The 23,670-nt window shown below is 46.6% G+C and overlaps 1 protein-coding gene across 2 annotated transcripts in view; it reads left to right on the top strand.

Annotated features, from left to right (window-relative positions):
- LOC129857906 (A disintegrin and metalloproteinase with thrombospondin motifs 2-like) overlaps positions 1-23,670 on the top strand; it is a 190,343-nt gene that overhangs the window by 54,782 nt on the left and 111,891 nt on the right. For both annotated transcript variants that reach the window (XM_055926592.1, XM_055926591.1), the window contains exon 3: positions 22,968-23,139. In XM_055926592.1, the coding sequence (XP_055782567.1) occupies positions 22,968-23,139 (172 nt within the window). The remainder of the gene's footprint in view (positions 1-22,967; positions 23,140-23,670) is intronic.

The following is a 23,670-nucleotide window of genomic DNA, read 5'->3' as shown; positions in this document are numbered from 1 at the left end:
CCCCACTCACTTGTCTAGTTTCTCTCTTCTCTTTCCTTTTCTCTCTCTCTCTCTCTCCCCCATATGCTCTGTCTCTGTCTCTTCTCCACTCTCACTCGGTCTCACTCACCATAACCATTACAAACTGCCCACAAGTCAGATCTCACCTACTCTGTTCTTTTCCTAGTCTTTAGAAAACACTAGCCAGCCTCCACTCTTTGGCTAAGCCACAACCACACAATCCTTCCTGCGTGCTAAGTATTTGCCCTGCTCTGGGCTCTGGGACAGTGGGCCCTGTTACACACACACACACACACACACACACACACACACACACACACACACACACACACACACACACACACACACACACACACACACACACACACACACACACACACACACACACACACACACACACACACACACACACACACACACACACACACACACACGCAGGCATACAATAACGGACACACACACAGTCTCACACACACACACACACACACACGCCGTTCAAGATTAGGGATGACCATTTTTTTATGAGCATGGCCTTTGCTACTTCTATTACAGTATATTGGATGACTGTCATTCATATTCCATTCACCCAGCTCAATGTAACATTGATCGGTTTAGGCTACTAAATTTACATGATACTCAAATTTGCCCTACATAATACCCATCATGAGGTTGCTACAACCTAGCCTACAAATGAGAGTTTAGAACGGGGGAACGGGTCCCACAGGTCGCGAGACAAATTGGAGTAATCAAGGTGAAAGACAGTGACACATTTAACACCGCCTTGCACACTCTTGCCTGTATCTAGATGATCTGTGGTGTAATCATTCATCCAAACAGATGCAACGTTCTGTTTTGCAACTAAAATGTGAGTTTCTGTTGGACAAATTCAGGTAGGTCCCTTCCAGTTTTGTTCCGTTTGCTCCTGTTTAAGAAACATTTTGCAACAGAATCAGCGGAATGAATACATCCCTGATCACCCATACACACAGTTCACTTTCATAGCAGCCACATACGGCATCATCACTTTGCTCGTTGTATAAATCCTTCTCGTATCTACGTGCTCTCCTCCTCTCACCTTTTCCCTTCGCTTGTGGACTTTAATGCACAACACAACAGCTGTCCGTGAACAGGTGCAAACCTCTCCAAGCCAAGCCTTCATAGTATAACTGCTAACTGCTTCTCTCTCTCTGTCTCTCACGCACTCACACACACTCACACACACACTACAATCCCCATGCTGTCATATCTCCCTCCTCAGAGCGGGGATGAGAGCAGGGAACAAAGAGGCTCTCTGTCTCTCAGCTCACCGACCGACACTCCCATTGTCTCTCCAATCCCTCTCCTCCCTCCTCCTCACCTCCTCAAACCCACTGTCAGTGACACTCTTTTATTCTGGGAAGAGCCTGAATTCCATTCCTGTAATTTATCAGCCAACTGGAATTCTTTAAATAAAAATGTTGGTCGTTAAAAATGATATAACTGGAGCTTTCCTGTCTATGCTTGGTCTCAGTAAGATTTTTACAGGTGAAAGTGAGTTCTTGGTGGTTACTGTGAAGTCTGGTGTTTAGTTGGGTGGTCTGCTCTGCACTCTAGCTTTCATTCAATAACAACCTTGTATCATATTTCCATATTCTCATGGCCATAAAATGGTGTAAAATGGTGTAAATGGTGTAAAACTGGTGTAAAATGGATGATATTTGTCGTGGCAGATGTGTAAACTAGTGTCGACAGAAGAGATGTTTCTCTCTCCTCTGCTCTCTTTCTACCGATGCTCTTTCTCTCAACTTCCCCCGTTCCAACCAGAGACTCATTTATTCTCTAATTTACCCACTTTAATCTCTCTCTTCAGAAGCTGTGAAAACAGAGAGAGAGACATTGTCACGCCCTGGCCTTAGTATTCTTTGTTTTCTTTATTATTTTAGTTAGGTCAGGGTGTGACATGGGGAATGTTTGTGTTTTGTTGGTTTTGGGTGTTTCTATGGTAAAGGGGTTATTGGGTGTAGTATATGGGTTTGTGTTGAGTTCAGATGTCTAGCGTTGTCTATGTATGTTTAGTTGTCTAGGAGAGTCTATGGTTACCTGAATGAGTTCCCAATTAGAGACAGCTGATTTCGGTTGTCTCTGATTGGGAGCCTTATTTAGGGTAGCCATAGGCTCTCATTGGTTGTGAGTAATTGTCTATGTAGAACGTTTGTAGCCTGTGTGTGTAAGTGCACAACGTTATTTAGCTTCACGGTCGTTTGTTGTTTTTTGTTCGTTTTGTTAAAGTGTTTCGTGTCGTGTTTATTGTTTGTCATCTTTTAAAATAAAAGAAGATGGCTTATTTTCCAACTGCTGCATTTTGGTCCGTCAATCCGCCACACGATCGTGACAGAATTACCCACCATCGGACCAAGCAGCGGAAAACAAAGCAACAGCAGCAATGTCAAGACTCCTGGACGTGGGAGGAAATTCTAGACGGGAGAGGACCCTGGTCACAGCCAGGGGAATATCACTGCCCCAAGGCAGAGATGGAGGCAGCACGGCGACACGGGAATAAGCCCAAGAGACAGCACAAAATTTTTTTTGGAGGGGGGCACTTGGAGCAGTCGGCGAAGTTGAGGGGTGAGTCTGAGTGTGTCGAGGAGTTATTGGACAGATTGGAGGAGAGTGAACGAAGGGGAGATTATGAGACATTCGAAGAGTTGTTGACGAAATTGGAGGAGAGTGAAGAGAGAGAGCTGTTGGTTTGGCAGAGTATGCAATGCATTCTCCCTGAGGAGCGTATTAGCTGTCCGATGCTACCTGTGTCAGTTCCTCGTACTCAGCCTGAAACTTGTGTTAAAGTTCCGGAAGATTTGATGCCGGCTATACACACCAGGTCTCCAGTACACCTTCACAACCCGGTGTGTCCTGTTCCTACTTTTTGCACTCATCCTGAGATGCATGTCCCCAGCCCTGTACCACTAGTTCCGGCACCAAGCACTAGGTCTAAGGTGCGTCTCCAGAGCCCTTTACGCACTGTTCCTGCTCCCCGCACTAGCTTTGAGGTGCGTGTTTCCAGCCCATTACCACCAGTGCCTTCACCACGCATCAAGCTTCCTGGGTGTCTCCAGAGCCCTGTTCTTCCTCCACGTACTAGCCCTGTGGTGCGTGTCTCCAGCACATTACCACCAGTGCCTACACCACGCACCAAGCCCTCTGTGTGTCTCCAGAGTCCTGTACGCACTGTTCCTTCTCCCCGTACTCGCCCTGATGTGCGGGTCCTCAGCCCGGTACCACCAGTACCGGTACCACGCACAAGGCCTATAGTACGCCTTGAGAGTCCAGTGTGCCCTGTTGTTGCTCCCCGCACTAGCCTTGAGATGCGTGTCCCTAGCCCGGTACCACCAGTTCCGGCACCACGCACTAGGCCTAATGTGCGTCTCCAGGGTCCAGTATGCCCTGTTCCTTCTCCCCGCACTAGCCCTGAGATGCGTGTTCCCAGCCCGATACCACCAGTGCCGGCACCACGCACTAGGCCTAATGTGCGTCTCCAGGGTCCAGTATGCCCTGTTCCTTCTCCCCGCACTAGCCCTGAGATGCGTGTCCCCAGCCCGGTGCTACCAGTCCCGGCACCACGCACCAGGCCTACAGTGCGCCTCAGCCGGCAGGAGTCTGCCGTCTGCACAGCGATGACTGAACTGCCCGTCTGCCAAGCGCCATCTGAGCCATCCGTCTCCCCAGCGCCATCTGAGCCATCCGTCTCCCCAGCGCCATCTGAGCCATCCGTCTGCAATGAGCCTGCAAAGCCGCCCGTCTGCCATGAGCCTGCAAAGCCGCCCGTCTGCCATGAGCCCACTGAGCCGTCCGCCAGACAGGAGCCGCTAGAGCCGCCAGCCAGACAGGAGCCGCTAGAGCCGTCCGTCAGACAGGATCTGCCAGAGCCGTCAACCAGACAGGATCTGCCAGAGCCGCCAACCAGACAGGATCTGCCAGAGCCGCCAATCAGACAGGAGCAGCCAGATCAGTCAGCCAGCCATGAGCAGCCAGATCCGTCAGCCAGCCATGAGCAGCCAGATCCGTCAGCTAGCCATGAGCAGCCAGATCCGTCAGCTAGCCATGAGCAGCCAGATCCGTCAGCTAGCCATGAGCAGCCAGATCCGTCAGCTAGCCATGAGCAGCCAGATCCGTCAGTTAGCCATGAGCAGCCAGATCCGTCAGCTAGCCATGAGCAGCCAGATCCGTCAGCTAGCCATGAGCAGCCAGATCCGTCAGCTAGCCATGAGCAGCCAGATCCGTCAGCCAGCCATGAGCAGCCAGATCCGTCAGCTAGCCATGAGCAGCCAGATCCGTCAGCCAGCCATGAGCAGCCAGATCCGTCAGCTAGCCATGAGCAGCCAGATCCGTCAGCCAGCCATGAGCAGCCAGATCCGTCAGCCAGCCATGAGCAGCCAGATCCGTCAGCCAGCCATGAGCAGCCAGATCCGTCAGCCAGCCATGAGCAGCCAGATCCGTCAGCCAGCCATGAGCAGCCAGATCCTTTAGCCAGCCATGAGCAGCCAGATCCGTTAGCCAGCCATGAGCAGCCAGATCTGTCAGCCAGCCATGGGCCGTCCCTCAGTCCGGAGCTGCAGTCCCTCCGTCCGGAGCTGCCATTCCTCAGTCCGGAGCTGCCATTCCTCAGTCCGGAGCTGCCCCTTACCCTGGTGCTGCCCCTTACCCTGGTGCTGCCCCTGACCCTGGTACTGCCCCTGACCCTGGTACTGCTCCTGACCCTGGTACTGCCCCTGACCCTGGTACTGCCCCTGACCCTGGTACTGCCCCTTAGTCCGGAGCTGCCCCTTAGTCCGGAACTGCCCCTTAATGCAATGGGGTTAATGTGGAGGGGGGTCATTTGGAGGAAGCCTAGGAGGTGGTTAGGGACTGTGGTGACGTGGGGACCACAACCAGAGCCGGAGCCGCCACCGTGGATGGAAGCCCACCCAGACCCTCCCCTAGACTGTGTAATGGTGCGCCCGGAGTTCGCACCTTAAGGGGGGGGTTATGTCACGCCCTGGCCTTAGTATTCTTTGTTTTCTTTATTATTTTAATTAGGTCAGGGTGTGACATGGGGAATGTTTGTGTTTTGTTGGTTTTGGGTGTTTCTATGGTAAAGGGGTTATTGGGTGTAGTATATGGGTTTGTGTTGAGTTCAGATGTCTAGCGTTGTCTATGTATGTTTAGTTGTCTAGGAGAGTCTATGGTTACCTGAATGAGTTCCCAATTAGAGACAGCTGATTTCGGTTGTCTCTGATTGGGAGCCTTATTTAGGGTAGCCATAGGCTCTCATTGGTTGTGAGTAATTGTCTATGTAGAACGTTTGTAGCCTGTATGTATGTGCACAACGTTTGTAGCTTCACGGTCGTTTTGTTGTTTTGTTATTTTGTTTAAGTGTTTCGTGTTTATTGTTTGTCATCTTTTAAAATAAAAGAAGATGGCTTATTTTCCAACTGCTGCATTTTGGTCCGTCAATCCGCCACACGATCGTGACAGACATACTGTATGTGGAAAGATATATATAGAGAGAGAAACATCTTACAATTCAAAGGTATACCAGGTCCCGTTTGCTGTGTTTTGACAGAATCTAGTGAAAATAGAGAAATGGAATTTAAAAAGACAAGAGGGGGTGGGGCGGGGTGTAGTGAGAGGGGTAGAGGGAGAGGGAGAAAGAGAGAGGAAGAGTGGGAAAATAAACATATGAATGCGGTGCAGGCAGGAGTCAGGAATTCTCTCATCTAAAGATCACAGGCCTCGACGCTGGCTGTATGGAGAGAATATGTAAAAGAGAGTGAGAGAGGGGGGGTGAGAGGGAGGGAGACAGAGAGAGTTTCAGTTTTCCAGTTTTGTTCCGTTTGCTTCTGTTTAAGAAATATTTTGCAACAGAATCAGCGGAATGAACACATCCCTGATCACCCATACATACAGTTCACTTTCATAGCAGCCACATACAGCATCATCACTTTGCTCGTTGTATAAATCCTTCTCGTATCTACGTGCTCTCCTCCTCTCACCTAAAGATCACAGGCCTCGACGCTGGCTGTATGGAGAGAATATGTAAAAGAGAGTGAGAGAGGGGGGGTGAGAGGGAGGGAGACAGAGAGAGAGATACATAGAGGGGAAAAAGAGTGAGAGACAGAGAGAGAGGGAGATAAAGATAGGGAAAAAGAGGGGGACAGAGAGAAAGAGAGAGAGAGAGAGAGAGAGAGCGAGGAGGGGGCACAGTGACACACCGACACACACACACAACAGGTCCTGGTGCCATAAAAGCAAAAACACATGGCAGTATGCTACACCGTCACACCTCTTACACACTCCCATATGGAGAGGCGACGAGATGAAGAGCGAGATGGATAAATGGAGAGAAATAGAAGCATTGATAGATATCACAGAGGAGAAGAGAGAGGGATAAGATGGAAACCGTTTCAGGGTATGTTTTCTCAGTTGGAGGGAGGTGGTTAGGGTGTAGTATTTTTGAAGACTGCCAACTCTGTCTCCTTCTAGAGATACTCCAGTCAGAGGAGACGAGACTGAAGGATCAGATATCATGGTCGTACAAGCCCATCAGGACATATATTATCTCAACCCCATCTGTGTGTGTGTGTGTGTGTGTGTGTGTGTGTGTGTGTGTGTGTGTGTGTGTGTGTGTTAGTGTGTGTGTGTGTGTGTGTGTGTGTGTGTGTGTGTGTGTGTGTGTGTGTGTGTGTGTGTGTGTGTGTGCGTGTGCGTGAGCGTGAGCGTGTGCACGTGAGTGTGAGTGTGTGTTCAACTACATGTAGTTCAAATAGTAATTTATTTACATTTTGTAGAAGCTTGATGGTAGTTGAACTAAATTTAAATCTTGGTGGTGCTCTCAGTTGTTAATAACTTGTTTTTACCATGTAGCGGTGTAGCTAACTACTGGAACTACACGCTTCTTTTTTTATGAAAAATAAATGAAAATATGGGTGAATATGGGTGCAAGAATTGCCTTTCTTTTTCCTCATCAGACCTGCCTAATTGTCACCTGAAACATCGTTATTGTCTTTAATAGGCTACATTAAACATTATGTTAACGTGTGATTCCAGAGTGATCTGCCCTTGAGCAAGACATTTAACACCCAACAACAGCTCCCCGGGCGCCGATGACGTGGATGTCGCCTGGATGTTGGGTTAAATGCGGAAGACACATTTCGGTTGAATGCATTCAGTTGTGCAACTGACTAGGTATCTCCCTTTCCCTTTCATTTCCCTTCTTGCAAGTTGTAGTCCATGACATTTCCAGTAACTAAACCATATTAAGGGTAGCTTTAGCTTCGGCGTGTGTGTGTGTGTATGTGCGTGTGAGCCTTTAGATGAGTTAACCAGCATTGTATTCTGGTTAAGTGGTTGAGTTAGGTGTATTGTCTGATTGTTGTGTGCAGATGAATATGGAGGAATTGTTTGTTTCTGGGTGGGTATTATGTGAATATATGAGCATTCTGTGTATGGTAGCTACGTGTTTAAAAGCATTGTGTGTGTGTGTGTGTGTGTGTGTGTGTGTGTGTGTGTGTGTGTGTGTGTGTGTGTGTGTGTGTGTGTGTGTGTGTGTGTGTGTGTGTGTGTGTGTGTGTGTGTGGTAGTACTATAGGTAGCCTTCCCTCAGTCTGCTAACAAAAACAGCAGTTTTTATAAAATCAACAGGCAAGTGAGCATGCTCCTGTCTTCTTGCGACTTCAAGCGTGGGAAATATGTCTGTGTGCGTGCAGTTCGTTCGTTCGTTTGTGTGCATGTACCTGTGTGTGGATGCGTGCATGTGTCTATTTATGTTCCCAGGTCGGTATCATGGTCCGCAAGGGTGTGGAGCAAGGGATATTGTCACATCTCTCTTTCTCTAATCCCGTGATTGGTCGTCGGTCCATCACCAAGACAAATCTGATTGGCAGTTAGCTCTGGCTGTCAACTGAGGGAGCAGGTGGGGGATGGCCTTAGTTCCGCTCTGTTGCTAGGTTACAGGTATGCCTAATAGATGTGGAGATAGATAGAGTAAAGATAAGGATGAGGATGGGTCGGTGCGAAAGTCAGTGTGTCAGTGTGCAAGTGAGGAGGGTGGGGTCATTTGGGTGAGGGAGAGAAAGATACAGAGAGAAATACTGTCTGAGAGAGAGAGAGAGAGAGAGAGAGAGAGAGAGAGAGAGAGAGAGAGAGAGAGAGAGAGAGAGAGAGAGAGAGAGAGAGAGAGAGAGAGAGAGAGAGAGAGAGAGAGAGAGAGAGAGAGAGAGAGAGAGAGAGAGAGAGAGAGAGAGAGAGCGAGAGAGAGAGAGAGAGAGAGAGAGAGAGAGAGACGGTGGGGATGTTCTAGGGCCTGAGCCTGGTTCTAGGTGTGTACTCTTTTTATCCAGAGTTCTCAGAGTCAGGGTCATCAATTGTATGAGCAGTAAAGAAGACACACACACACCTCTCAAACACTCACACACACACACACACACACACACACACACACAAACACACAGAGGCTTTGGGATCCTCCCACCCATGTTGCTGATCTGAGAGGAGTGATTGGTTTTTCAGCCATTAGAATGCAGCGGTATTAATCACTCTCTGCTTTTGATATCACTGTTCAGTGAACTGCCTTTCCACCGCAGTTAGATTGCAATCACTCAACAGTCAGTCCCAGCTAATCGGGGCCATCTATCAACACATACACGCACACGCACACACAGATGGCGCCGGTGGGGATGGCTGCCGTTTTATGGGCTCTTAACAAACCGTGCTATTTTAGTTTTTTTCACATTGGTTGTAACTTATTTTGTACATAATGTTGCTGCACCGTCTCTTATGACCGCAAAGAGCTTCCGGACATCAGAACAGCAATTACTCACCTTGAACTGGACAAATAATTTTTCTTTAATGAGTCGGACGAGAGGTATTTACTCGAGACACCCGAAGAAGCCCACATCCCCATCATTCGCTGGAGAAAGAGACGGAGGTTTCACGGAAGGAGATCAGGGTGCCTTGCGAGGATCCAGCGACGAGTGGCTAATCTGCCTTTGCCACCGGTACTATTGGCCAACGTACAATCACTGGATAATAAATTAGACGAACTACAAGCATGTATATCCTACCAAAGGGAGATTAAAAACTGTAATATCTTGTTTCACTGAATAACATACATCTGGTGGGTTATACACTGTATCGACAGGTTGGACGGTGGCGGTCTATGGATATTTGTAAGCAACAGATGGTGCACGATATCTAAGGAAGTTTCGAGGTTTTGCTCGCCTGAGGTAGAGTATCTCATGATAAGCTGTAGATCACACTATTTACCAAGAGAGTTTTCATCTGTATTATTCGTAGCTGTCTATTTACCACCACAAACCGATGCTGGCACTAAGACCGCACTCAATGAGCTGTATACGGCCATAAGCAAACAGGAAAATGCTCATCCAGAGGCGGCGCTCCTAGTGGCCGGGGACTTTAATGCAGGGAAACTTAAATCCGTTTTACCTAATTTCTACCAGCATGTTAAATGTGCAACCAGAGGGAAAAAACTCTAGACCACCTTTTCTCCACACACAGAGACGCATACAAAGCTCTCCCTCGCCCTCCATTTGGCAAATCTAACCATAATTCTATCCTCCTGATTCCTGCTTACAAGCAAAAATTAAAGCAGGAAGCACCAGTGTCAATAAAAATGAGGTAAAATAAAAATGATGCTAAGCTATAGGACTGTTTTGCTAGCACAGACTGGAATATGTTCAGGGATTCTTCCGATGGCATTGAGGAGTACACCACATCAGTCACTGGCTTCATCAATAAGCGCATCGGTGATGTTGTCCCCACAGTGACTGTACGTACATACCCCAACCAGAAGCCATGGAATACAGGCAACATCCGAGCTAAAGCTGCCGCTTTCAAGGAGCAGGATTCTAACCAGGAAGCTTATAAGAAATCTTGCTATGCCCTTCGACAAACCATCAATCAGCCAAGCATCAATACAGGACGAAGATCTAATCGCACTACACCGGCTCCCACGCTCGTCGGATATACAGGGCTAGCAAACTATTACAGACTACAAAGGGAATCACAGCCGAGAGCTGCCCAGTGACACAAGCCTACCAGAAAAGCAAAATTACTTCTATGCTCGCTTCGAGGCAAGTAACACTGAAGCATGCATGAGAGCATCAGCTGTTCCGGACGCCTGTGTGATCACGCTTTCCGGAGCCAATGTGAGTAAGACCTTTAAACAGGTCAACATTCACAAGGCCACAGGGCCAGATGGATTACCAGGACGTGTACTCCGAGCATGCGCTGACCAACTAGCAAGTGTCTTCATTGACATTTTGAACATCTCCCTGTCTGAGTCTGTAATACCAACATGTTTCAAGCAGACCGTCATAGTCCCTGTGCCCAAGAACCCTAAGGTAACCTGCCTAAATAACTACCGACCAGTAGCACTCACGTCTGTAGCCATGAAGTGCTTTGAAAGGCTGGTCATGGCTCACATCAACACCATTATCCCAGAAACCCTAGACCCAGTCCAATTTGCATACTGCCCCAACAGATCCACAGATTTTGCATTCTCTCTTGCACTCCCCACTGTTCTTTCCCACCTGGACAAAAGGAACACCTATTTGAGAATGCTATTCATTGACTACAGCTCAGCTTTCAACACCATTGTGCCCTCAATGCTCATCACTAAGCCAAGGACCCTGGGACTAAACACCTCCCTCTGCAACTGGATCCTGGACTTCCTAACAGGCTGCCCCCTGGTGGTAAGGTTAGGTAACAACACATCCGCCACACTGATCCTCAACACAGGGGTCTCTCAGGGGTGCATGCTCAGTCCCCTCCTGTACTCCCTGTTCACTCAGGACTGCATGGCTAGGCACGACTCCAACACCATCATTAAGTTTGCCGATGACACAATAGTGAAAGGCCTGATCACCGACAACAACGAGACAGCCTATAGGGAGGAGGTCAGAGACCTGACCGTGTGGTGCAAGGACAACATACTCTCCCTCAACGTGATCAAGACAAAGGAGATGATTGTGGACTACAGGAAGGACTGAGGAGGACTGAGTATGCCCCCATTTTCATCAACGGGGCTGTAGTGGAGCAGGTTAAGAGCTTCAAGTTCCTTGGTGTCCACATCACCAACAAACTAACATGGTCCAAGCACACCAAGGCAGTCCTGAAGAGTGCACGACAAAACCTACTCCCCCTCAGGAGACTGAAAAGATTTGACATGGGTCCTCAGATCATCAAAAGTTTCTACAGCTTGAATCACTGCCTAGTATGGCAACTGCTCGGCCTCCGACCGCAAGGCACTACAGAGGGTAGTGCGTACGGCCCAGTATAACACCGGGGCCAAGCTTCCTGCTGTCCAGGACCTCTACACCAGGTGGTGTCAGAAGAAGGCCCACATTTCTCAAAGACTCCAGCCACCCTAGTCATGGACTGTTCTCTTTGCTACCGCACAGCAAGCGGTGCCGGAGCGCCAAGTCTAGGTCCAAGAGGCTTCTTAACAGCTTCTAACCCCAAGCAATAAGACTCCAGAACATCTAATCAAACATAGACTATTTGCAGTGCTGCTACTCTCTGTTATTATCTATTCATAGTCACTTTAATAACTCTACCTACATGTACATATTACCTCAATTACCTCGACTAACCGGTGCCCCCACACATTGACTCTGTACCGGTACCCCATGTATATTGCCTCACTACTGTTATTTTACTGCTGCTCTTTAATTATTATTTTTTTATATATATTTTTTCCTTAAAACTGCATTGTTGGTTAAGGGCTTGTAAGTAAGCATTTCACTCTAAGGTCTACACCTGTAAGGTCGACACCTAAAATGTTATTTTATTTTATTTAACACTTATCAATGGTGCCCGTGTGCATTCGGTGTAAGAAGATTTGGTGAGTCTCCGTTCCGGCCAGTTAGTATTCCATGTTAGGAATGGTGTGTTAGCGGGGATAGGGATTACGGCTCAGAAACACACACACACACATACACGGGGGGATTGAGGGATTGGTGAGGTTCTTATTTTTATGCCTCTGTATCCCCTTCTTTTACAACCCCCTCGTATACTGTCCTCTTCATACACCTCCGTAAACCTTCTTCTACCCAGGGTCTGTAGTGAATGTCATCCCTCATCTAATTACTGTATCTGCATTACATAATATTAGCTCTACCTTCGCTCTGACACCCCGGAGACACTGGCCAGGTCCCAAATGACACCCTATTCCCTTTGTAGTGCAATACATTTGACCGGGACCCACTGCCAAGCTCACAATCCTGGAGATAGAGGAACCACTGTAACTATACAGGAGAATAACATGCTGTTTCACCCTACTGCAGCTAGCTACTCTATTCTATTTAAATACCATTCTCCTGCATTGTCACTTTTCGGTATATGCTCATAGTAAGAGACTGTTTTATTGTAAACAGATACTTTATATTCCATTGACATTAAGCCCAGGCTCGTCAGGTAGTCTCATGTGGATTGTCACATATAGCTGTATATTCTTACAGTAAGTGACAATGCTTTAGGGGAAGGTCTACAGGGATATAGTTCATGTTAGAAGCAAATGTTTGTTCTTGTGTTTTTGTATTTTCACCTTGTGAATGTGTCTGAGGGATGAACAGTGAGTTGAGAATGATGTTGACAGTTTCTCAAATGCTTTTTGACTCTGCATACACCTCTATCACTCGCATTCTATTTATTTCTTGGTCTCCTTTCCGCTTCTCTCATATTCTTTCCCTACAGTATATCCCTCCCTCCCTCCCTCACCCCCTCACCCCCGGGGAGTGATTAATGCTAGACTGCCTCAGCAGACATATCTGCTCTGTCAGGCTGAAGCCAGCGTTGTTAAGTCTTGGATCAACTAAGGACTTTCCACCGGGCCGTTCAGAACAGTAGGACTGTACAAAAAAAAGAAAAGGGAGGGGAAAAAGAGGTGTAAAATGATGGGAAACTTTAAACAATCCTAGATGTGTGTAGGCTAGGTCCTAAACTCACTGCAGATACGAGAGGAAAGACAGGAACTTTAGATCCTAGAAATACTCCCCCCCCCACACACACACACACACACACACACACACACACACACACACACACACACACACACACACACACACACACACACACACACACACACACACACACACACACACACACACACACACACACACACACACACACACACACACACACACACACTTGTCTTGACTCCTCAGTGTCCGCTGGGCCAGGAGAACATCTGGCTGGCCGGGAACGATGCCGAAACGCTAGTTGAACGCCAGGAGAACACCAGAGGAACATACCAAGGAGGACGGAGCCACATTCCAGATTTGCTCATTGACCATGGAATGCTACTTTACCTTACAGTTTTACCTACCTTCCATCTCTCTCTCTTTCTCCTCTTTTTACCATCAATGTTTTCTCTATTTCCCTCTTTCTCTGCCTCTCCAGTTCTATTCCCTTTCACAGTCTCACGTGGCTCTCTCTCTACAGTCAACCACTCTCTACAGTACTGTATGCCTCACATTTAAACCATTTTCCCTTATCAATTTCTCCTCAGTTACTTACGATTACCTGTCTCATCTTTCATACCAATTGTCTTTTCTCCTGTTTCCACCCTCCTCCCCCTCGCTCTCTCTCGTTCTCTGTCTCTGTCTCTTTCTGATTCAAGACACCCATAGACTGAGATGGTTAGTCAGAAACCAGAGGTAATGAATGGGATGAAGAGAGAGCGAGAAAGAGAGAGAGAGGGAGAGGAAGAGGGAGAGGGAGAGGGAGTGTGGTTTCAACCCCAGATGCTCTGCCTTCCTTGAGTACTGTCTCACCTACACCGTTCTCCCTCTATGTCAACACAACCACACCCGATGGAAAACGGTCCTACCCGGGCGTCACACTAAAGAGGCTAGCCGCTATTCTTAAATGCTAACCATTGGATGTTTATCTAAGGAACACCACTAGAGGGTGAGTCCCAAATGGCACCCTATTCCCACATAGTACACTAAGCCCCATATGTTTCTGGTGAAAAATAGTGCACTATGAAGAGAAAAGGAAGCAGTCTACCAGTCCTTCCTCTGCACCTGGAAATAACATAATGAAGGAGTGTCTTACTCAGTCAATGATAGAGGAAACGGGAGGGAGGAGGGAGGAGGGAGAAGGAGGAGGGAACCGGGGGAGAGGAGGATGGAGACGGAGGGAGAGAGAGATGGTGACAAATGAGAAAGACGGAGGAAGAAGCATGTGCAAGTAGGGAGGAGTTGAGAGGAGGAGGAGGAAGAAGGGAGGGTTTAAGAACAGAGAAGGAGTCCCCAGATGCAGGTTGAGCTAGGGTAGTTCAGAGCGTGTGACCTGGGGTCAACCTGTGGTGATGACCTCTAAACTAGAGGAAGTGCTCTGTGTATTACTGGAACTGTGACTAAAGCCTGCCATGGAGAGGGTCAGAGAGAGATGAAGAGACACATGGGATGTCCCAAATGGCATCCTATTCCCTATATAGTGTACCTACTTACACCACTTAATATTTATGGCCAACTCCACGGTAACAGAGTGATGCTGAGACTCCGATTTTTGAAATTTAAAATGTATGTCAAACAAAAACCAATGATTGTAAAGTTAAACAAACCATTTAACTCTATGCACAAGGACTACTTTTAACAGTAAAAAAATGGCCACAGACATTTCTACACAAACACGTTTACTTGAAGAACAGTACAGACGCAAAGTTTGGTAACAGAATGACGTCTCACAGGCTGACTACACCGCTCGCGTCGCGTTGCAAAATACATTTAGAAATATATCTTCTTCAATTATTGCACCCACACTGCTCGCGCGCACCGACGAGCGTCTGCGTTGCCAAGGGCTAAAATAGAAATCGGTTCTATTTCTGACGCAGATCGCGCTGCAAGTCCTGCCTCTCCCATCTCCTCATTGGTTTATAGAAGCAGGTACCCACGCGCCATCTCCTCGTTGGTTATACCCACGTGGGTGACTGAAAGACGAACGAGGTCAGTGGCGCTAATGCACCTAATTTATGAAAGTTGCCAATCGCAATATAAAGTGTGTAAGTAGGTGCACTAGCAACAGCAAGCTAGCTAAATAGGACAAATAGGCTAGCAAGTGCAAGCTAACTAGCTAAATTGCCATAAATGTTTAATGCTTTTCGACCTGTCCCCAAATTAATATAATTAGTTCAGAGTTTGTTTTGATATTTTAACCTGTGTGTCGTGATCGCGTTTGGTGTGGGGCGACAAAATAAATTTATGCACAATGGCCGGTTTGGGTTCCGTGTCAGTCATTTCAGTCTCAGCATCACTGTTATCGTGGAATTCCCCTTATGTTCCACCCAGGCTGCTTTATCCTCTCTTCTCTCTCTTCTGTGTCTTCACTTTCTTCTCTATTTTGTCTCTTTTAGTTTTTAGGGGGAGGGGGATGCAGTAAGCCATTGTTTGGACTAGACTAGGTCCTGATATGGTCCTCACTTACGTCCTGGTAACTTACAAGGAACTAGGCAAGGGTCCACCAGAGAACGTTCCCTTGGGACCATCATGTGTCGTCCTCTTGACCGTAATGAAAGGTCCTCTTGTGGTCATTGAATGTCCCATTGATAACGTCCTATCTGAACCAAATAGGAACTTTTTCGTAGCATTCACTAATGGACATCAAAATACCTTATAACATTATATTGCGACCAAACCGGGACCTGTACTTAATGTCCTCTTATGGTCCTGAGGTTAATGTCATGTTTTAATGTTTATAGAACATTCTCAGAACGTCAGTGGGATAACGTTTTGCCAAAACCCTCAAAGGGAGCTTGTGGGAACGACGCCTAATGTCCTAAGGACATCCTCTGTTTTCTGGGTCCCTGTGTGTGTGTGTGGTTGTGTGTGTATGATTGCGTGTGTACGTGTACCCTGTGAGCGTGTGTGTGTGTGTGTGTGTGTGTGTGTGTGTGTGTGTGTGTGTGTGTGTGTGTGTGTGTGTGTGTGTGTGTGTGTGTGTGTGTGTACGTGAGCTCCTGTGTCTGTGTCCTGGAGCGTCGGCCTGTGTTAAGAGACCACTCTGTGTAATGAGCGGGACAGGGTGACAGGGCCAGGGTTGCATCACTAAGTCCCCCAGGGCCTAAATCACAGTGGCATCTGCCACCAGAACCAAACCTGAGGTCAGCACAGCACAGGACTGCAGAGGGAACAGAGGACAGACAGGGGAGCACAATACCATGCTCCAATGGAGCCACTGTACTGTAGACCTGGAGTGTGTGTGTGTGTGTGTGTGTGTGTGTGTGTGTGTGTGTGTGTGTGTGTGTGTGTGTGTGTGTGTGTGTGTGTGTGTGTGTGTGTGTGTGTGTGTGTGTGTGTGTGTGTGTGTGTGTGTGTGTGTGTGTGTGTGTGCGCGAGAGGTTGTGTTTATGTTTGATAATTCCTGTTTGCCATGTGTTATAAGTAAAGGCTTTATTATATGCCTAGTCCTCATCCTCCTCTAGCATATCCCAGATTTAATTTGGCAATCTCTTCTCCCTGCTGGAAATTGAGCAAACAATTTAATTAACTTAATTAATCTGTTTTAATACTTAACATTAATTACTTCTCTCTTTCTTTGCACCCTCTCTCTCTCTATCTCTCCTCTCTCTCCTCCCTCCCTCTCTCTCCCCCCACTCTCTCTCCCCAATATCTCCCCCTTCTCTCTCTCCCCTCTCGCTCCTGTCTCTCTCTTGCTCCCTCTTCCCCACTTCCCTCTGTCTATCTGTTTCTCTCTATCTCCCTCCCTCTTTCTCTCTCTCTCTCTCATGAGTGAGCTTGGCTGTCACGAGTACATCTTCTCACAACACTATATGATCGCAAATGTCCCGTAAGGGCAGAGATCGAGAACAGGGTCCATATCCACAAAGATTCTCAGAGTAGCCTTTTAGCTCATCATGAATAACACTATATGAACAGATCCTAGATCAGCACTCCTACTTTGATACCGACCCAGATCACCCAGATAGTGGTCTTACAGATCCTAGCTGAGGGCGGTGGTATGGTATAGTATGGCGGTATCTCTTTGTTCCGTCGACACAGTATCCTCCGTAACACCCCCTACTGTTCTACTGCTCTACTGTTACTCCTGTCCAGGACACTTAGACTCCTCTCACGTTTCAAACTACTCACAGTACACGGGCTTTATATAGTCCCAGTATGTCCATAAAACAGAGGCTGCATCCCAAATGGCATCCTATTCCTTACATAGTGCACTAATTTTGACCAGAGCCTTATTGGCCTTGGTAAAAAAAATGAGTGCACTATATAGGGAATATGGTGCCATTTGAGATGCAGCCAGAGCCTCCTCACTTGTAAGAGAAGCTCTTGGTTGTGTGGGCCATATTTAGAGCTCTGAGATGATGACTCCAAGGCCTCAGGAGGGCTGTGGTTTGTGTCAGGGTTTCAATGACCAGAAAGGCAATAATAGCCTACAGTTTTAGAGGGCTACGTTTAGTGTGTGTGTGCGTGTGTGTGTGTGTGTGTGTGTGTGTGTGTGTGCGCGTGCCTGCGTGCGTGCCTGCGTGCGTGCGTGCCTACGTGCGAGCCTGCGTGCGTGCCTGCGTGCGTGCCTGCGTGCGTGCGTGCCTACGTGCGTGCCTGCGTGCGTGCCTGCGTGCGTGCCTGCGTGCGTGCGTGCCTACGTGCGTGCCTGCGTGCGTGCCTACGTGCGTGCCTGCGTGCGTGCTTGCCTGCCTGTGTGTGTGCGTGCCTACGTGCGTGCCTGCGTGCGTGCCTGCGTGCGTGCGTGCGTGTTTTCAAAGGTAGCTTTAAGGCAAGAGACAGATAGAAATAGAAGTGTATGGTTTAGATAAATCCTACTTGTTATAGTGGGTATTTTCATGCTTTCCTCTGCTTTTGATGTATTTTCCCTTCCATTTCATTGACTGTGATTTAGTGACTGTACTAAATAGCTGGTGTGGGTAAGATAGAGACAGTGTGCACTATCAGGAAAGGGATTTTCCCAGTAGTGTTCTCTGACCTTAAATGGTTATCTTTCATCGTATTTCCCCAAATTTCTCTTAGTTCATTTCAAATCAAATCACGTGTTATTAGTCTCCTGCGCCGAATATAACAGGTGTAGACCCCACAGTGAAATGCTTACTTACACGCCCCTAACCAAGAATGCAGTTCTAAAAATATAAATACAAATAAGAGTAAGAAATAAGAGTAACAAGTAGTTAAAGAGCAGCAGCAAAATAACAATAGCGAGACTATATACAGGGGGTACCGGTACAGAGTCAATTTGCGGGAGCACCGGTTAGTTGATCTAATTGAGGTAATATGTACATGTAGGTAGAGTTATTAAAATTGCTATGCATAAATAATAACAGAGAGTAGCAGTGTGTCGTAAAATGGGGGGGGGGGGCAAATGATTAGATGTTCAGGAGTCTTACGGCTTGGGGGTAGAAGCTGTTTAGAAGCCTCTTTGACCTAGACTTGGCGCTCCGGCACCGCTTGCCGTGCGGTAGCAGAGAGAACAGTATGACTTGGGTGGCTGGAGTCTTTGACAATTTTTAGGGCCTTCCTCTGACACCGCCTGGTATAGAGCTCCTGGATGGCGGGAAGCTTGGCCCCAGTGATGTACTGGGCCGTATGCACTACCCCCTGTAGTGCCTTGCCAAGCTATTGACATACCAGGCAGTGATGCAACCAGTCAAGACGCTCTCGATGATGCAGCTGTAGAACCTTTTGAGGATCTGAGGACCCATGGCAAATCTTTTCGTTCATGGTTATATTTTTCTGTTTGTTCATGGTTTTAGTTTTAGGTATAGTTTTGTATCTGATATTGAAAAGAAGGGAGACTATTCCAGACAGTTGTTATGGGCAGTCAGTGTCCAATAAATCCTCCACTGTTCCATACTTTCCTCCTTGTTCCGGTTTCCTTGTTCCTGTTTCTGAAAGAACATGATGCTCTCTCTTTGGAATCTATAGAGACTCTTTGATGTTTTTATTCACTCTTCTTTTAGACTGGAGTTGTCCAGTTCTCGCTCTCCCTCCCTCCTCCCTCTCTCTGATCGATCCAACCATGTCTCCCATTCCCACATGTCATCTTTTTCTTTGACACGGCTCTCCTCTCCTGTCTGCTTGGTATTCCGGAGCGGGGAGCCATGCACCAGCACAGATCCATCAGCTCCGATCGTAATGCTGCACCACGGCTCAGAGAGGACCGAGGGATGAGCGGAGAGAGAGAGAGAGAGCGAGAGAGAGAGAGAGAGAGCGAGAGCGAGAGCGAGCGAGAAAGGGCAGGTCACTGGCTTGTCGACATCCTTCTGGGACCAAAGCCTCAGACTGACAGGGAGAAAGCGAGAGAGAGAAAAAAGTGAAAGGAAGAATAAGGCTTATCTTTTGCTGTATAGAATAGACGTCCAATGCCTTCACTTTCATTGTCGTGCTATACAGTATCTATACCTCTGATGTATTGATGTAGCTCGTGATACAACGAACACACACCTTGGAGTAGGCGAACTGTGTGCAGGCTTTATGATTCCCTGTTTAGGATGTATAAACACCTTAGCTTCTCTGCACTGACGGATCATAATCATACTGCTGATTTACTGACATTACCCAGCACCGGAGTTGACCTGCCTTACTGGCATTCTCCCCTGCAGTAACTGTAATGTCAGATAATGATGTAATGATAGGAATTAACCATGACAGGCTTGGGGTGAATCTGAAATTACACTCTATTTCCCTTTTGGTCAAAGCCACGTATCACATAGGACTGGCCAAAATGGGAATTGAACCTATATTAACCCAAAGCTATATGGGGTGGTATGTACAGTAGTCCAAGGCCTGTATTCGCAAGGGAATCACAGTGTAGGAGTGCTGATCTTAATGAATAAGATTATATGGACGGGTGGGGACCTGATACTAGATCGGCACTCCTACCCTGAGACACTATGTGGATACAGGCCCAAAGGTGTACTGCACTGTTGTGTACAGTGGAGAGTTAAAGTAGCTGTTGAACAAGGAACTACTATAGCAGACCTTAAAGCTCTGTAGTGGTGTTTCTGAGTTAGCTTGCTCCAGTGCAGCTCTCAGTCTAAACCAGTGGAATAACATCACACTTAGTGCTGCATCGCAATCCAGTGAAAACTTTCCCCAGCTCTTTGCCCGAGCAACAATTTCTCTATTTTCTCTCTTCCCCACTTCACACTCCTCCGTTAGGATCATTCACCATCCCTTCTTCAACCTGTCAGAGGGAAGAGGGAGAGTGACAGCGAGCGTATCAGGCATATCAGTGTTTGTGTCTCTCTTTTTCTCCTTTTCTTTTCTTTCTTTTCCCTCTAAAGCCCCAGAATCCTCCTCTTCAGTTCTCCCCCATGGTTTTGCTCCTCGGCAGTCGGTTGCCGTGGTAATTACCAGTTGTCTAAACAGACAGATGGAATTACAGAGAGTGACAGGCAATTTTGCAAGCGCCTGTTTTTTCACTGTGTGTGTGTGTGCGTGTGAGTGATTGCGTGCGTGTGTGGGCGTGTGTGTGGGTGGGCGTGTGTGTGTGTGTGTGTGTGTGTGTGTGTGTGTGTGTGTGTGTGTGTGTGTGTGTGTGTGTGTGTGTGTGTGTGTGTGTGTGTGTGTGTGTGTGTGTGTGTGTGTGTGTGTGTGTGTGTGTGTGTGTGTGTGTGTGTGTCAGAATGGGGAGCGGGTTAGGGGGAATTAGCTTACAGGGAATATTAGAGCAGGATTTCGACCTGGACAAACTTATTTCCTGGTGCAGTGGCTCTGATACCATGTGTCATTCTATCTCTCTCTCTATCTCATCAGTGTTAATTTCAACAATAACTATAACGGTCACTTCAGTCAATCGTCAGTCTTTTGAACTGATGAGCCAGGACACTTCAATTGTAACAAACCTAAACAATATTGTTACTCTTGCTTTCATGTAGGTTATTTTTGCTTTGATCACATCAGAAGCTTTATTTTGTGTTGCCGCACTCGCAGAGCGCAAATGCGAGTGCAGTTATTTTTTTTCCAATGGGACATTTGAATGCTATTTGCTATTTCCTGAATATTGCAGTAAAATTTCTGGAATGGTTGGAAAGCGCAGATTCTCCATTTGTTAAGGGACTCACTGTTATTTACCCCCATCCCAAGGTTATGATGGGGAGAAAAAAAGCTTTATTTCTAAATTGTTTAACCTGTAGCCAAACCACTAAAATGTGACTAAGACTAAAAGGCATTTTAATCATAAAGACTGACTAAAACTGAATTTATAATTGATGCCAAAATTAACACGGTCGCTCATTTTATCTCCATCTCTCTCTTCAATTATTGTAAGGCTGTGGCCTATCCCCTGCTCCCCACACCCAGGAGAGGAGAAGAGAGGATTTAGCCAGTTACATGGATTTCATGGCTTTTAGCTGGGGGAAAGTTTTCAAGAAAATGGGATGAGTAGGCGAGATCCCAAACCAGGCTTAAAACTTCGTATGGCTAGGAACCCTTAGACAACATTCCGCTGAAAAGGCAGAGCACGTAATTAAAAAAAAAAATTGTTGAAATATATAACTTTCATACATTCACAAGTGCAATACACCAAATTAATGCTTCATTTCTTGTTAATCTACCCATTGTGTCCGATTTCAAAAATTGGCTTTACAGCGAAAGCACACAATATGATTATGTTAGGTCAGAGCCTAGTCACAAAAACACATACAGCCATTTTCCAGCCAAAGAGAGGAGTCACACAAAGCAGAAATAGAGATAAAATGAATCACTAACCTTTGATGATCTTCATCAGATGGCACTCATAGGACTTCATGTTACACAATACATTTATGTTTTGTTCGATAAAGTTCATATTCATATCCAAAAATCTCAGTTTACATTGGCGCGTTATGGTCAGTAATGTTGTGCCTTGAAAACATCCGGCGAATTTTCAGAGAGCCACATCAATTTACAGAAATACTCATCATAAACTTTGATAAAAGATACAACTGTTATGCACAGAATTAAAGATATACTTCTCCTTAATTCAAACGCTGTGTCAGATTTAAAAAAAACTTTACTTAAAAAGCACACCATGCTATAATCTGAGTACAGCGCTTAGACACAAAACAAGACATACAGGTACCCGCCATGTTGTGGAGTCAACAGAAGTCAGAAATAGCATTATAAATATTCACTTACCTTTGATGATCTTCATCAGAATGCACTCCCAGGAATCCCAGTTCCACAATAAATGTTTGTTTTGTTTGATAAAGTCCATAATTTATGTCCAAATACCTCCCTTTTGTTAGCGCGTTCAGTTCACAATCCAAACACACGAGGCGCGGGCAAGTCCAGGTGAAAGTTCAGACGAAAAGTCCAAAAAGTTATATAACAGTTCGTAGAAATATGTCAAACGATGTATAGAATCAATCTTTAGAATGTTTTTAACATAAATCTTCAATAGTGTTTCAACCGGATAATTCCTTTGTCTTTAGAAATGCAATGGAACGCAGGTCGCTCTCACGGCCATGCGCGTGACCAGCTCATGGCATTCTGCCAGACACCTGGTTGAAACAGCTCTCATTCCCCCACCTTCACAGTAGAAGCCTGAAACAAGGTTCTAAAGACTGTTGACATCTAGTGGAAGCCTTAGGACGTGCAATATGACCCCGTAGACACTGTCTATTAGAAAGGCAATGAGTTGAAAAACTACAGACCTTAGATTTCGCACTTCCTGGTTGGATGTTTCTCAGGTTTTCGCCTGCCATATGAGTTCTGTTATACTCACAGACATCATTCAAACAGTTTTAGAAACTTCAGAGTGTTTTCTATCCGAATATACTATGCATATATTAGCTTCTGGGCCTGAGTAGCAGGAAGTTTACTCTGGGCACGCTTTTCATCCGAACGTGAAAATGCTGCCCCTATCCCAAACAGGTTAATATGTTTTTATGTCATTAATATTATGCATTGTACTAAAATATAATAACTGACAAACTCTCTCTACTTCTCTACTCTCTCTCTCTTGCTCTCTCCCAGGCTGGTATGATCAGGACGGAAGAGGAGGAGTTCTTCATCGAGCCGGTGGAGAGGGGGAATGGAGTGATGGGGGAGGAGGAGGGAGGAGGAGGGCGTCAACACATCGTCTACCGATCCTCCTCTGTGAAGAAAACGCCCGTCAGCGGCCTCGCGGCAGACTACCACTCTAGAGGTCTGTGATTGGTTACTTACTTGCTGCTTTCCAATATGTCATATACCTACTGTATACACAACCACAGACTAGGACTTCAAAACTGGGTTTGTACAGTACATGGTTGTGTTTATGTGTGGATGGATTCTGTGTGCAAATGACAGAGCAATATAATTCTCAGCGATGTGAGGTTCATGTTGGGGTGTTAGGAAATGTGAAATTCCAGTTTTCACAAGCTCCTTGTTGAAGTTAATGAATTTTCTTTCCACGATACTAACATGTATCGTGATACTGGTATCGTCCCGGCCCTAGTAGGAGCTACTAGCAATTATGACCCCGTTCCTGAAAGGTAAGAATCTCATGAACACGTAGGCTCCTACGTGTTTTCTGTTTCCCTCTACAATGCTCACCAACCGCTTAGGAGACGAGAAGGGACTGTGACAAAACCACAATTGAGATTAATGCAGATCTTCTCAACACAACACTCAACACTCACACAACACTCAACATTACTACCTGATGAGCGTCCCTGCTGTTTTCCTGTACATTCCA

The sequence above is a fragment of the Salvelinus fontinalis genome, chromosome 6, assembly GCF_029448725.1.
Source record: "Salvelinus fontinalis isolate EN_2023a chromosome 6, ASM2944872v1, whole genome shotgun sequence".
NCBI classification, from domain to species: domain Eukaryota; kingdom Metazoa; phylum Chordata; class Actinopteri; order Salmoniformes; family Salmonidae; genus Salvelinus; species Salvelinus fontinalis.
This window is presented reverse-complemented; position numbering and strand designations above follow the sequence as displayed.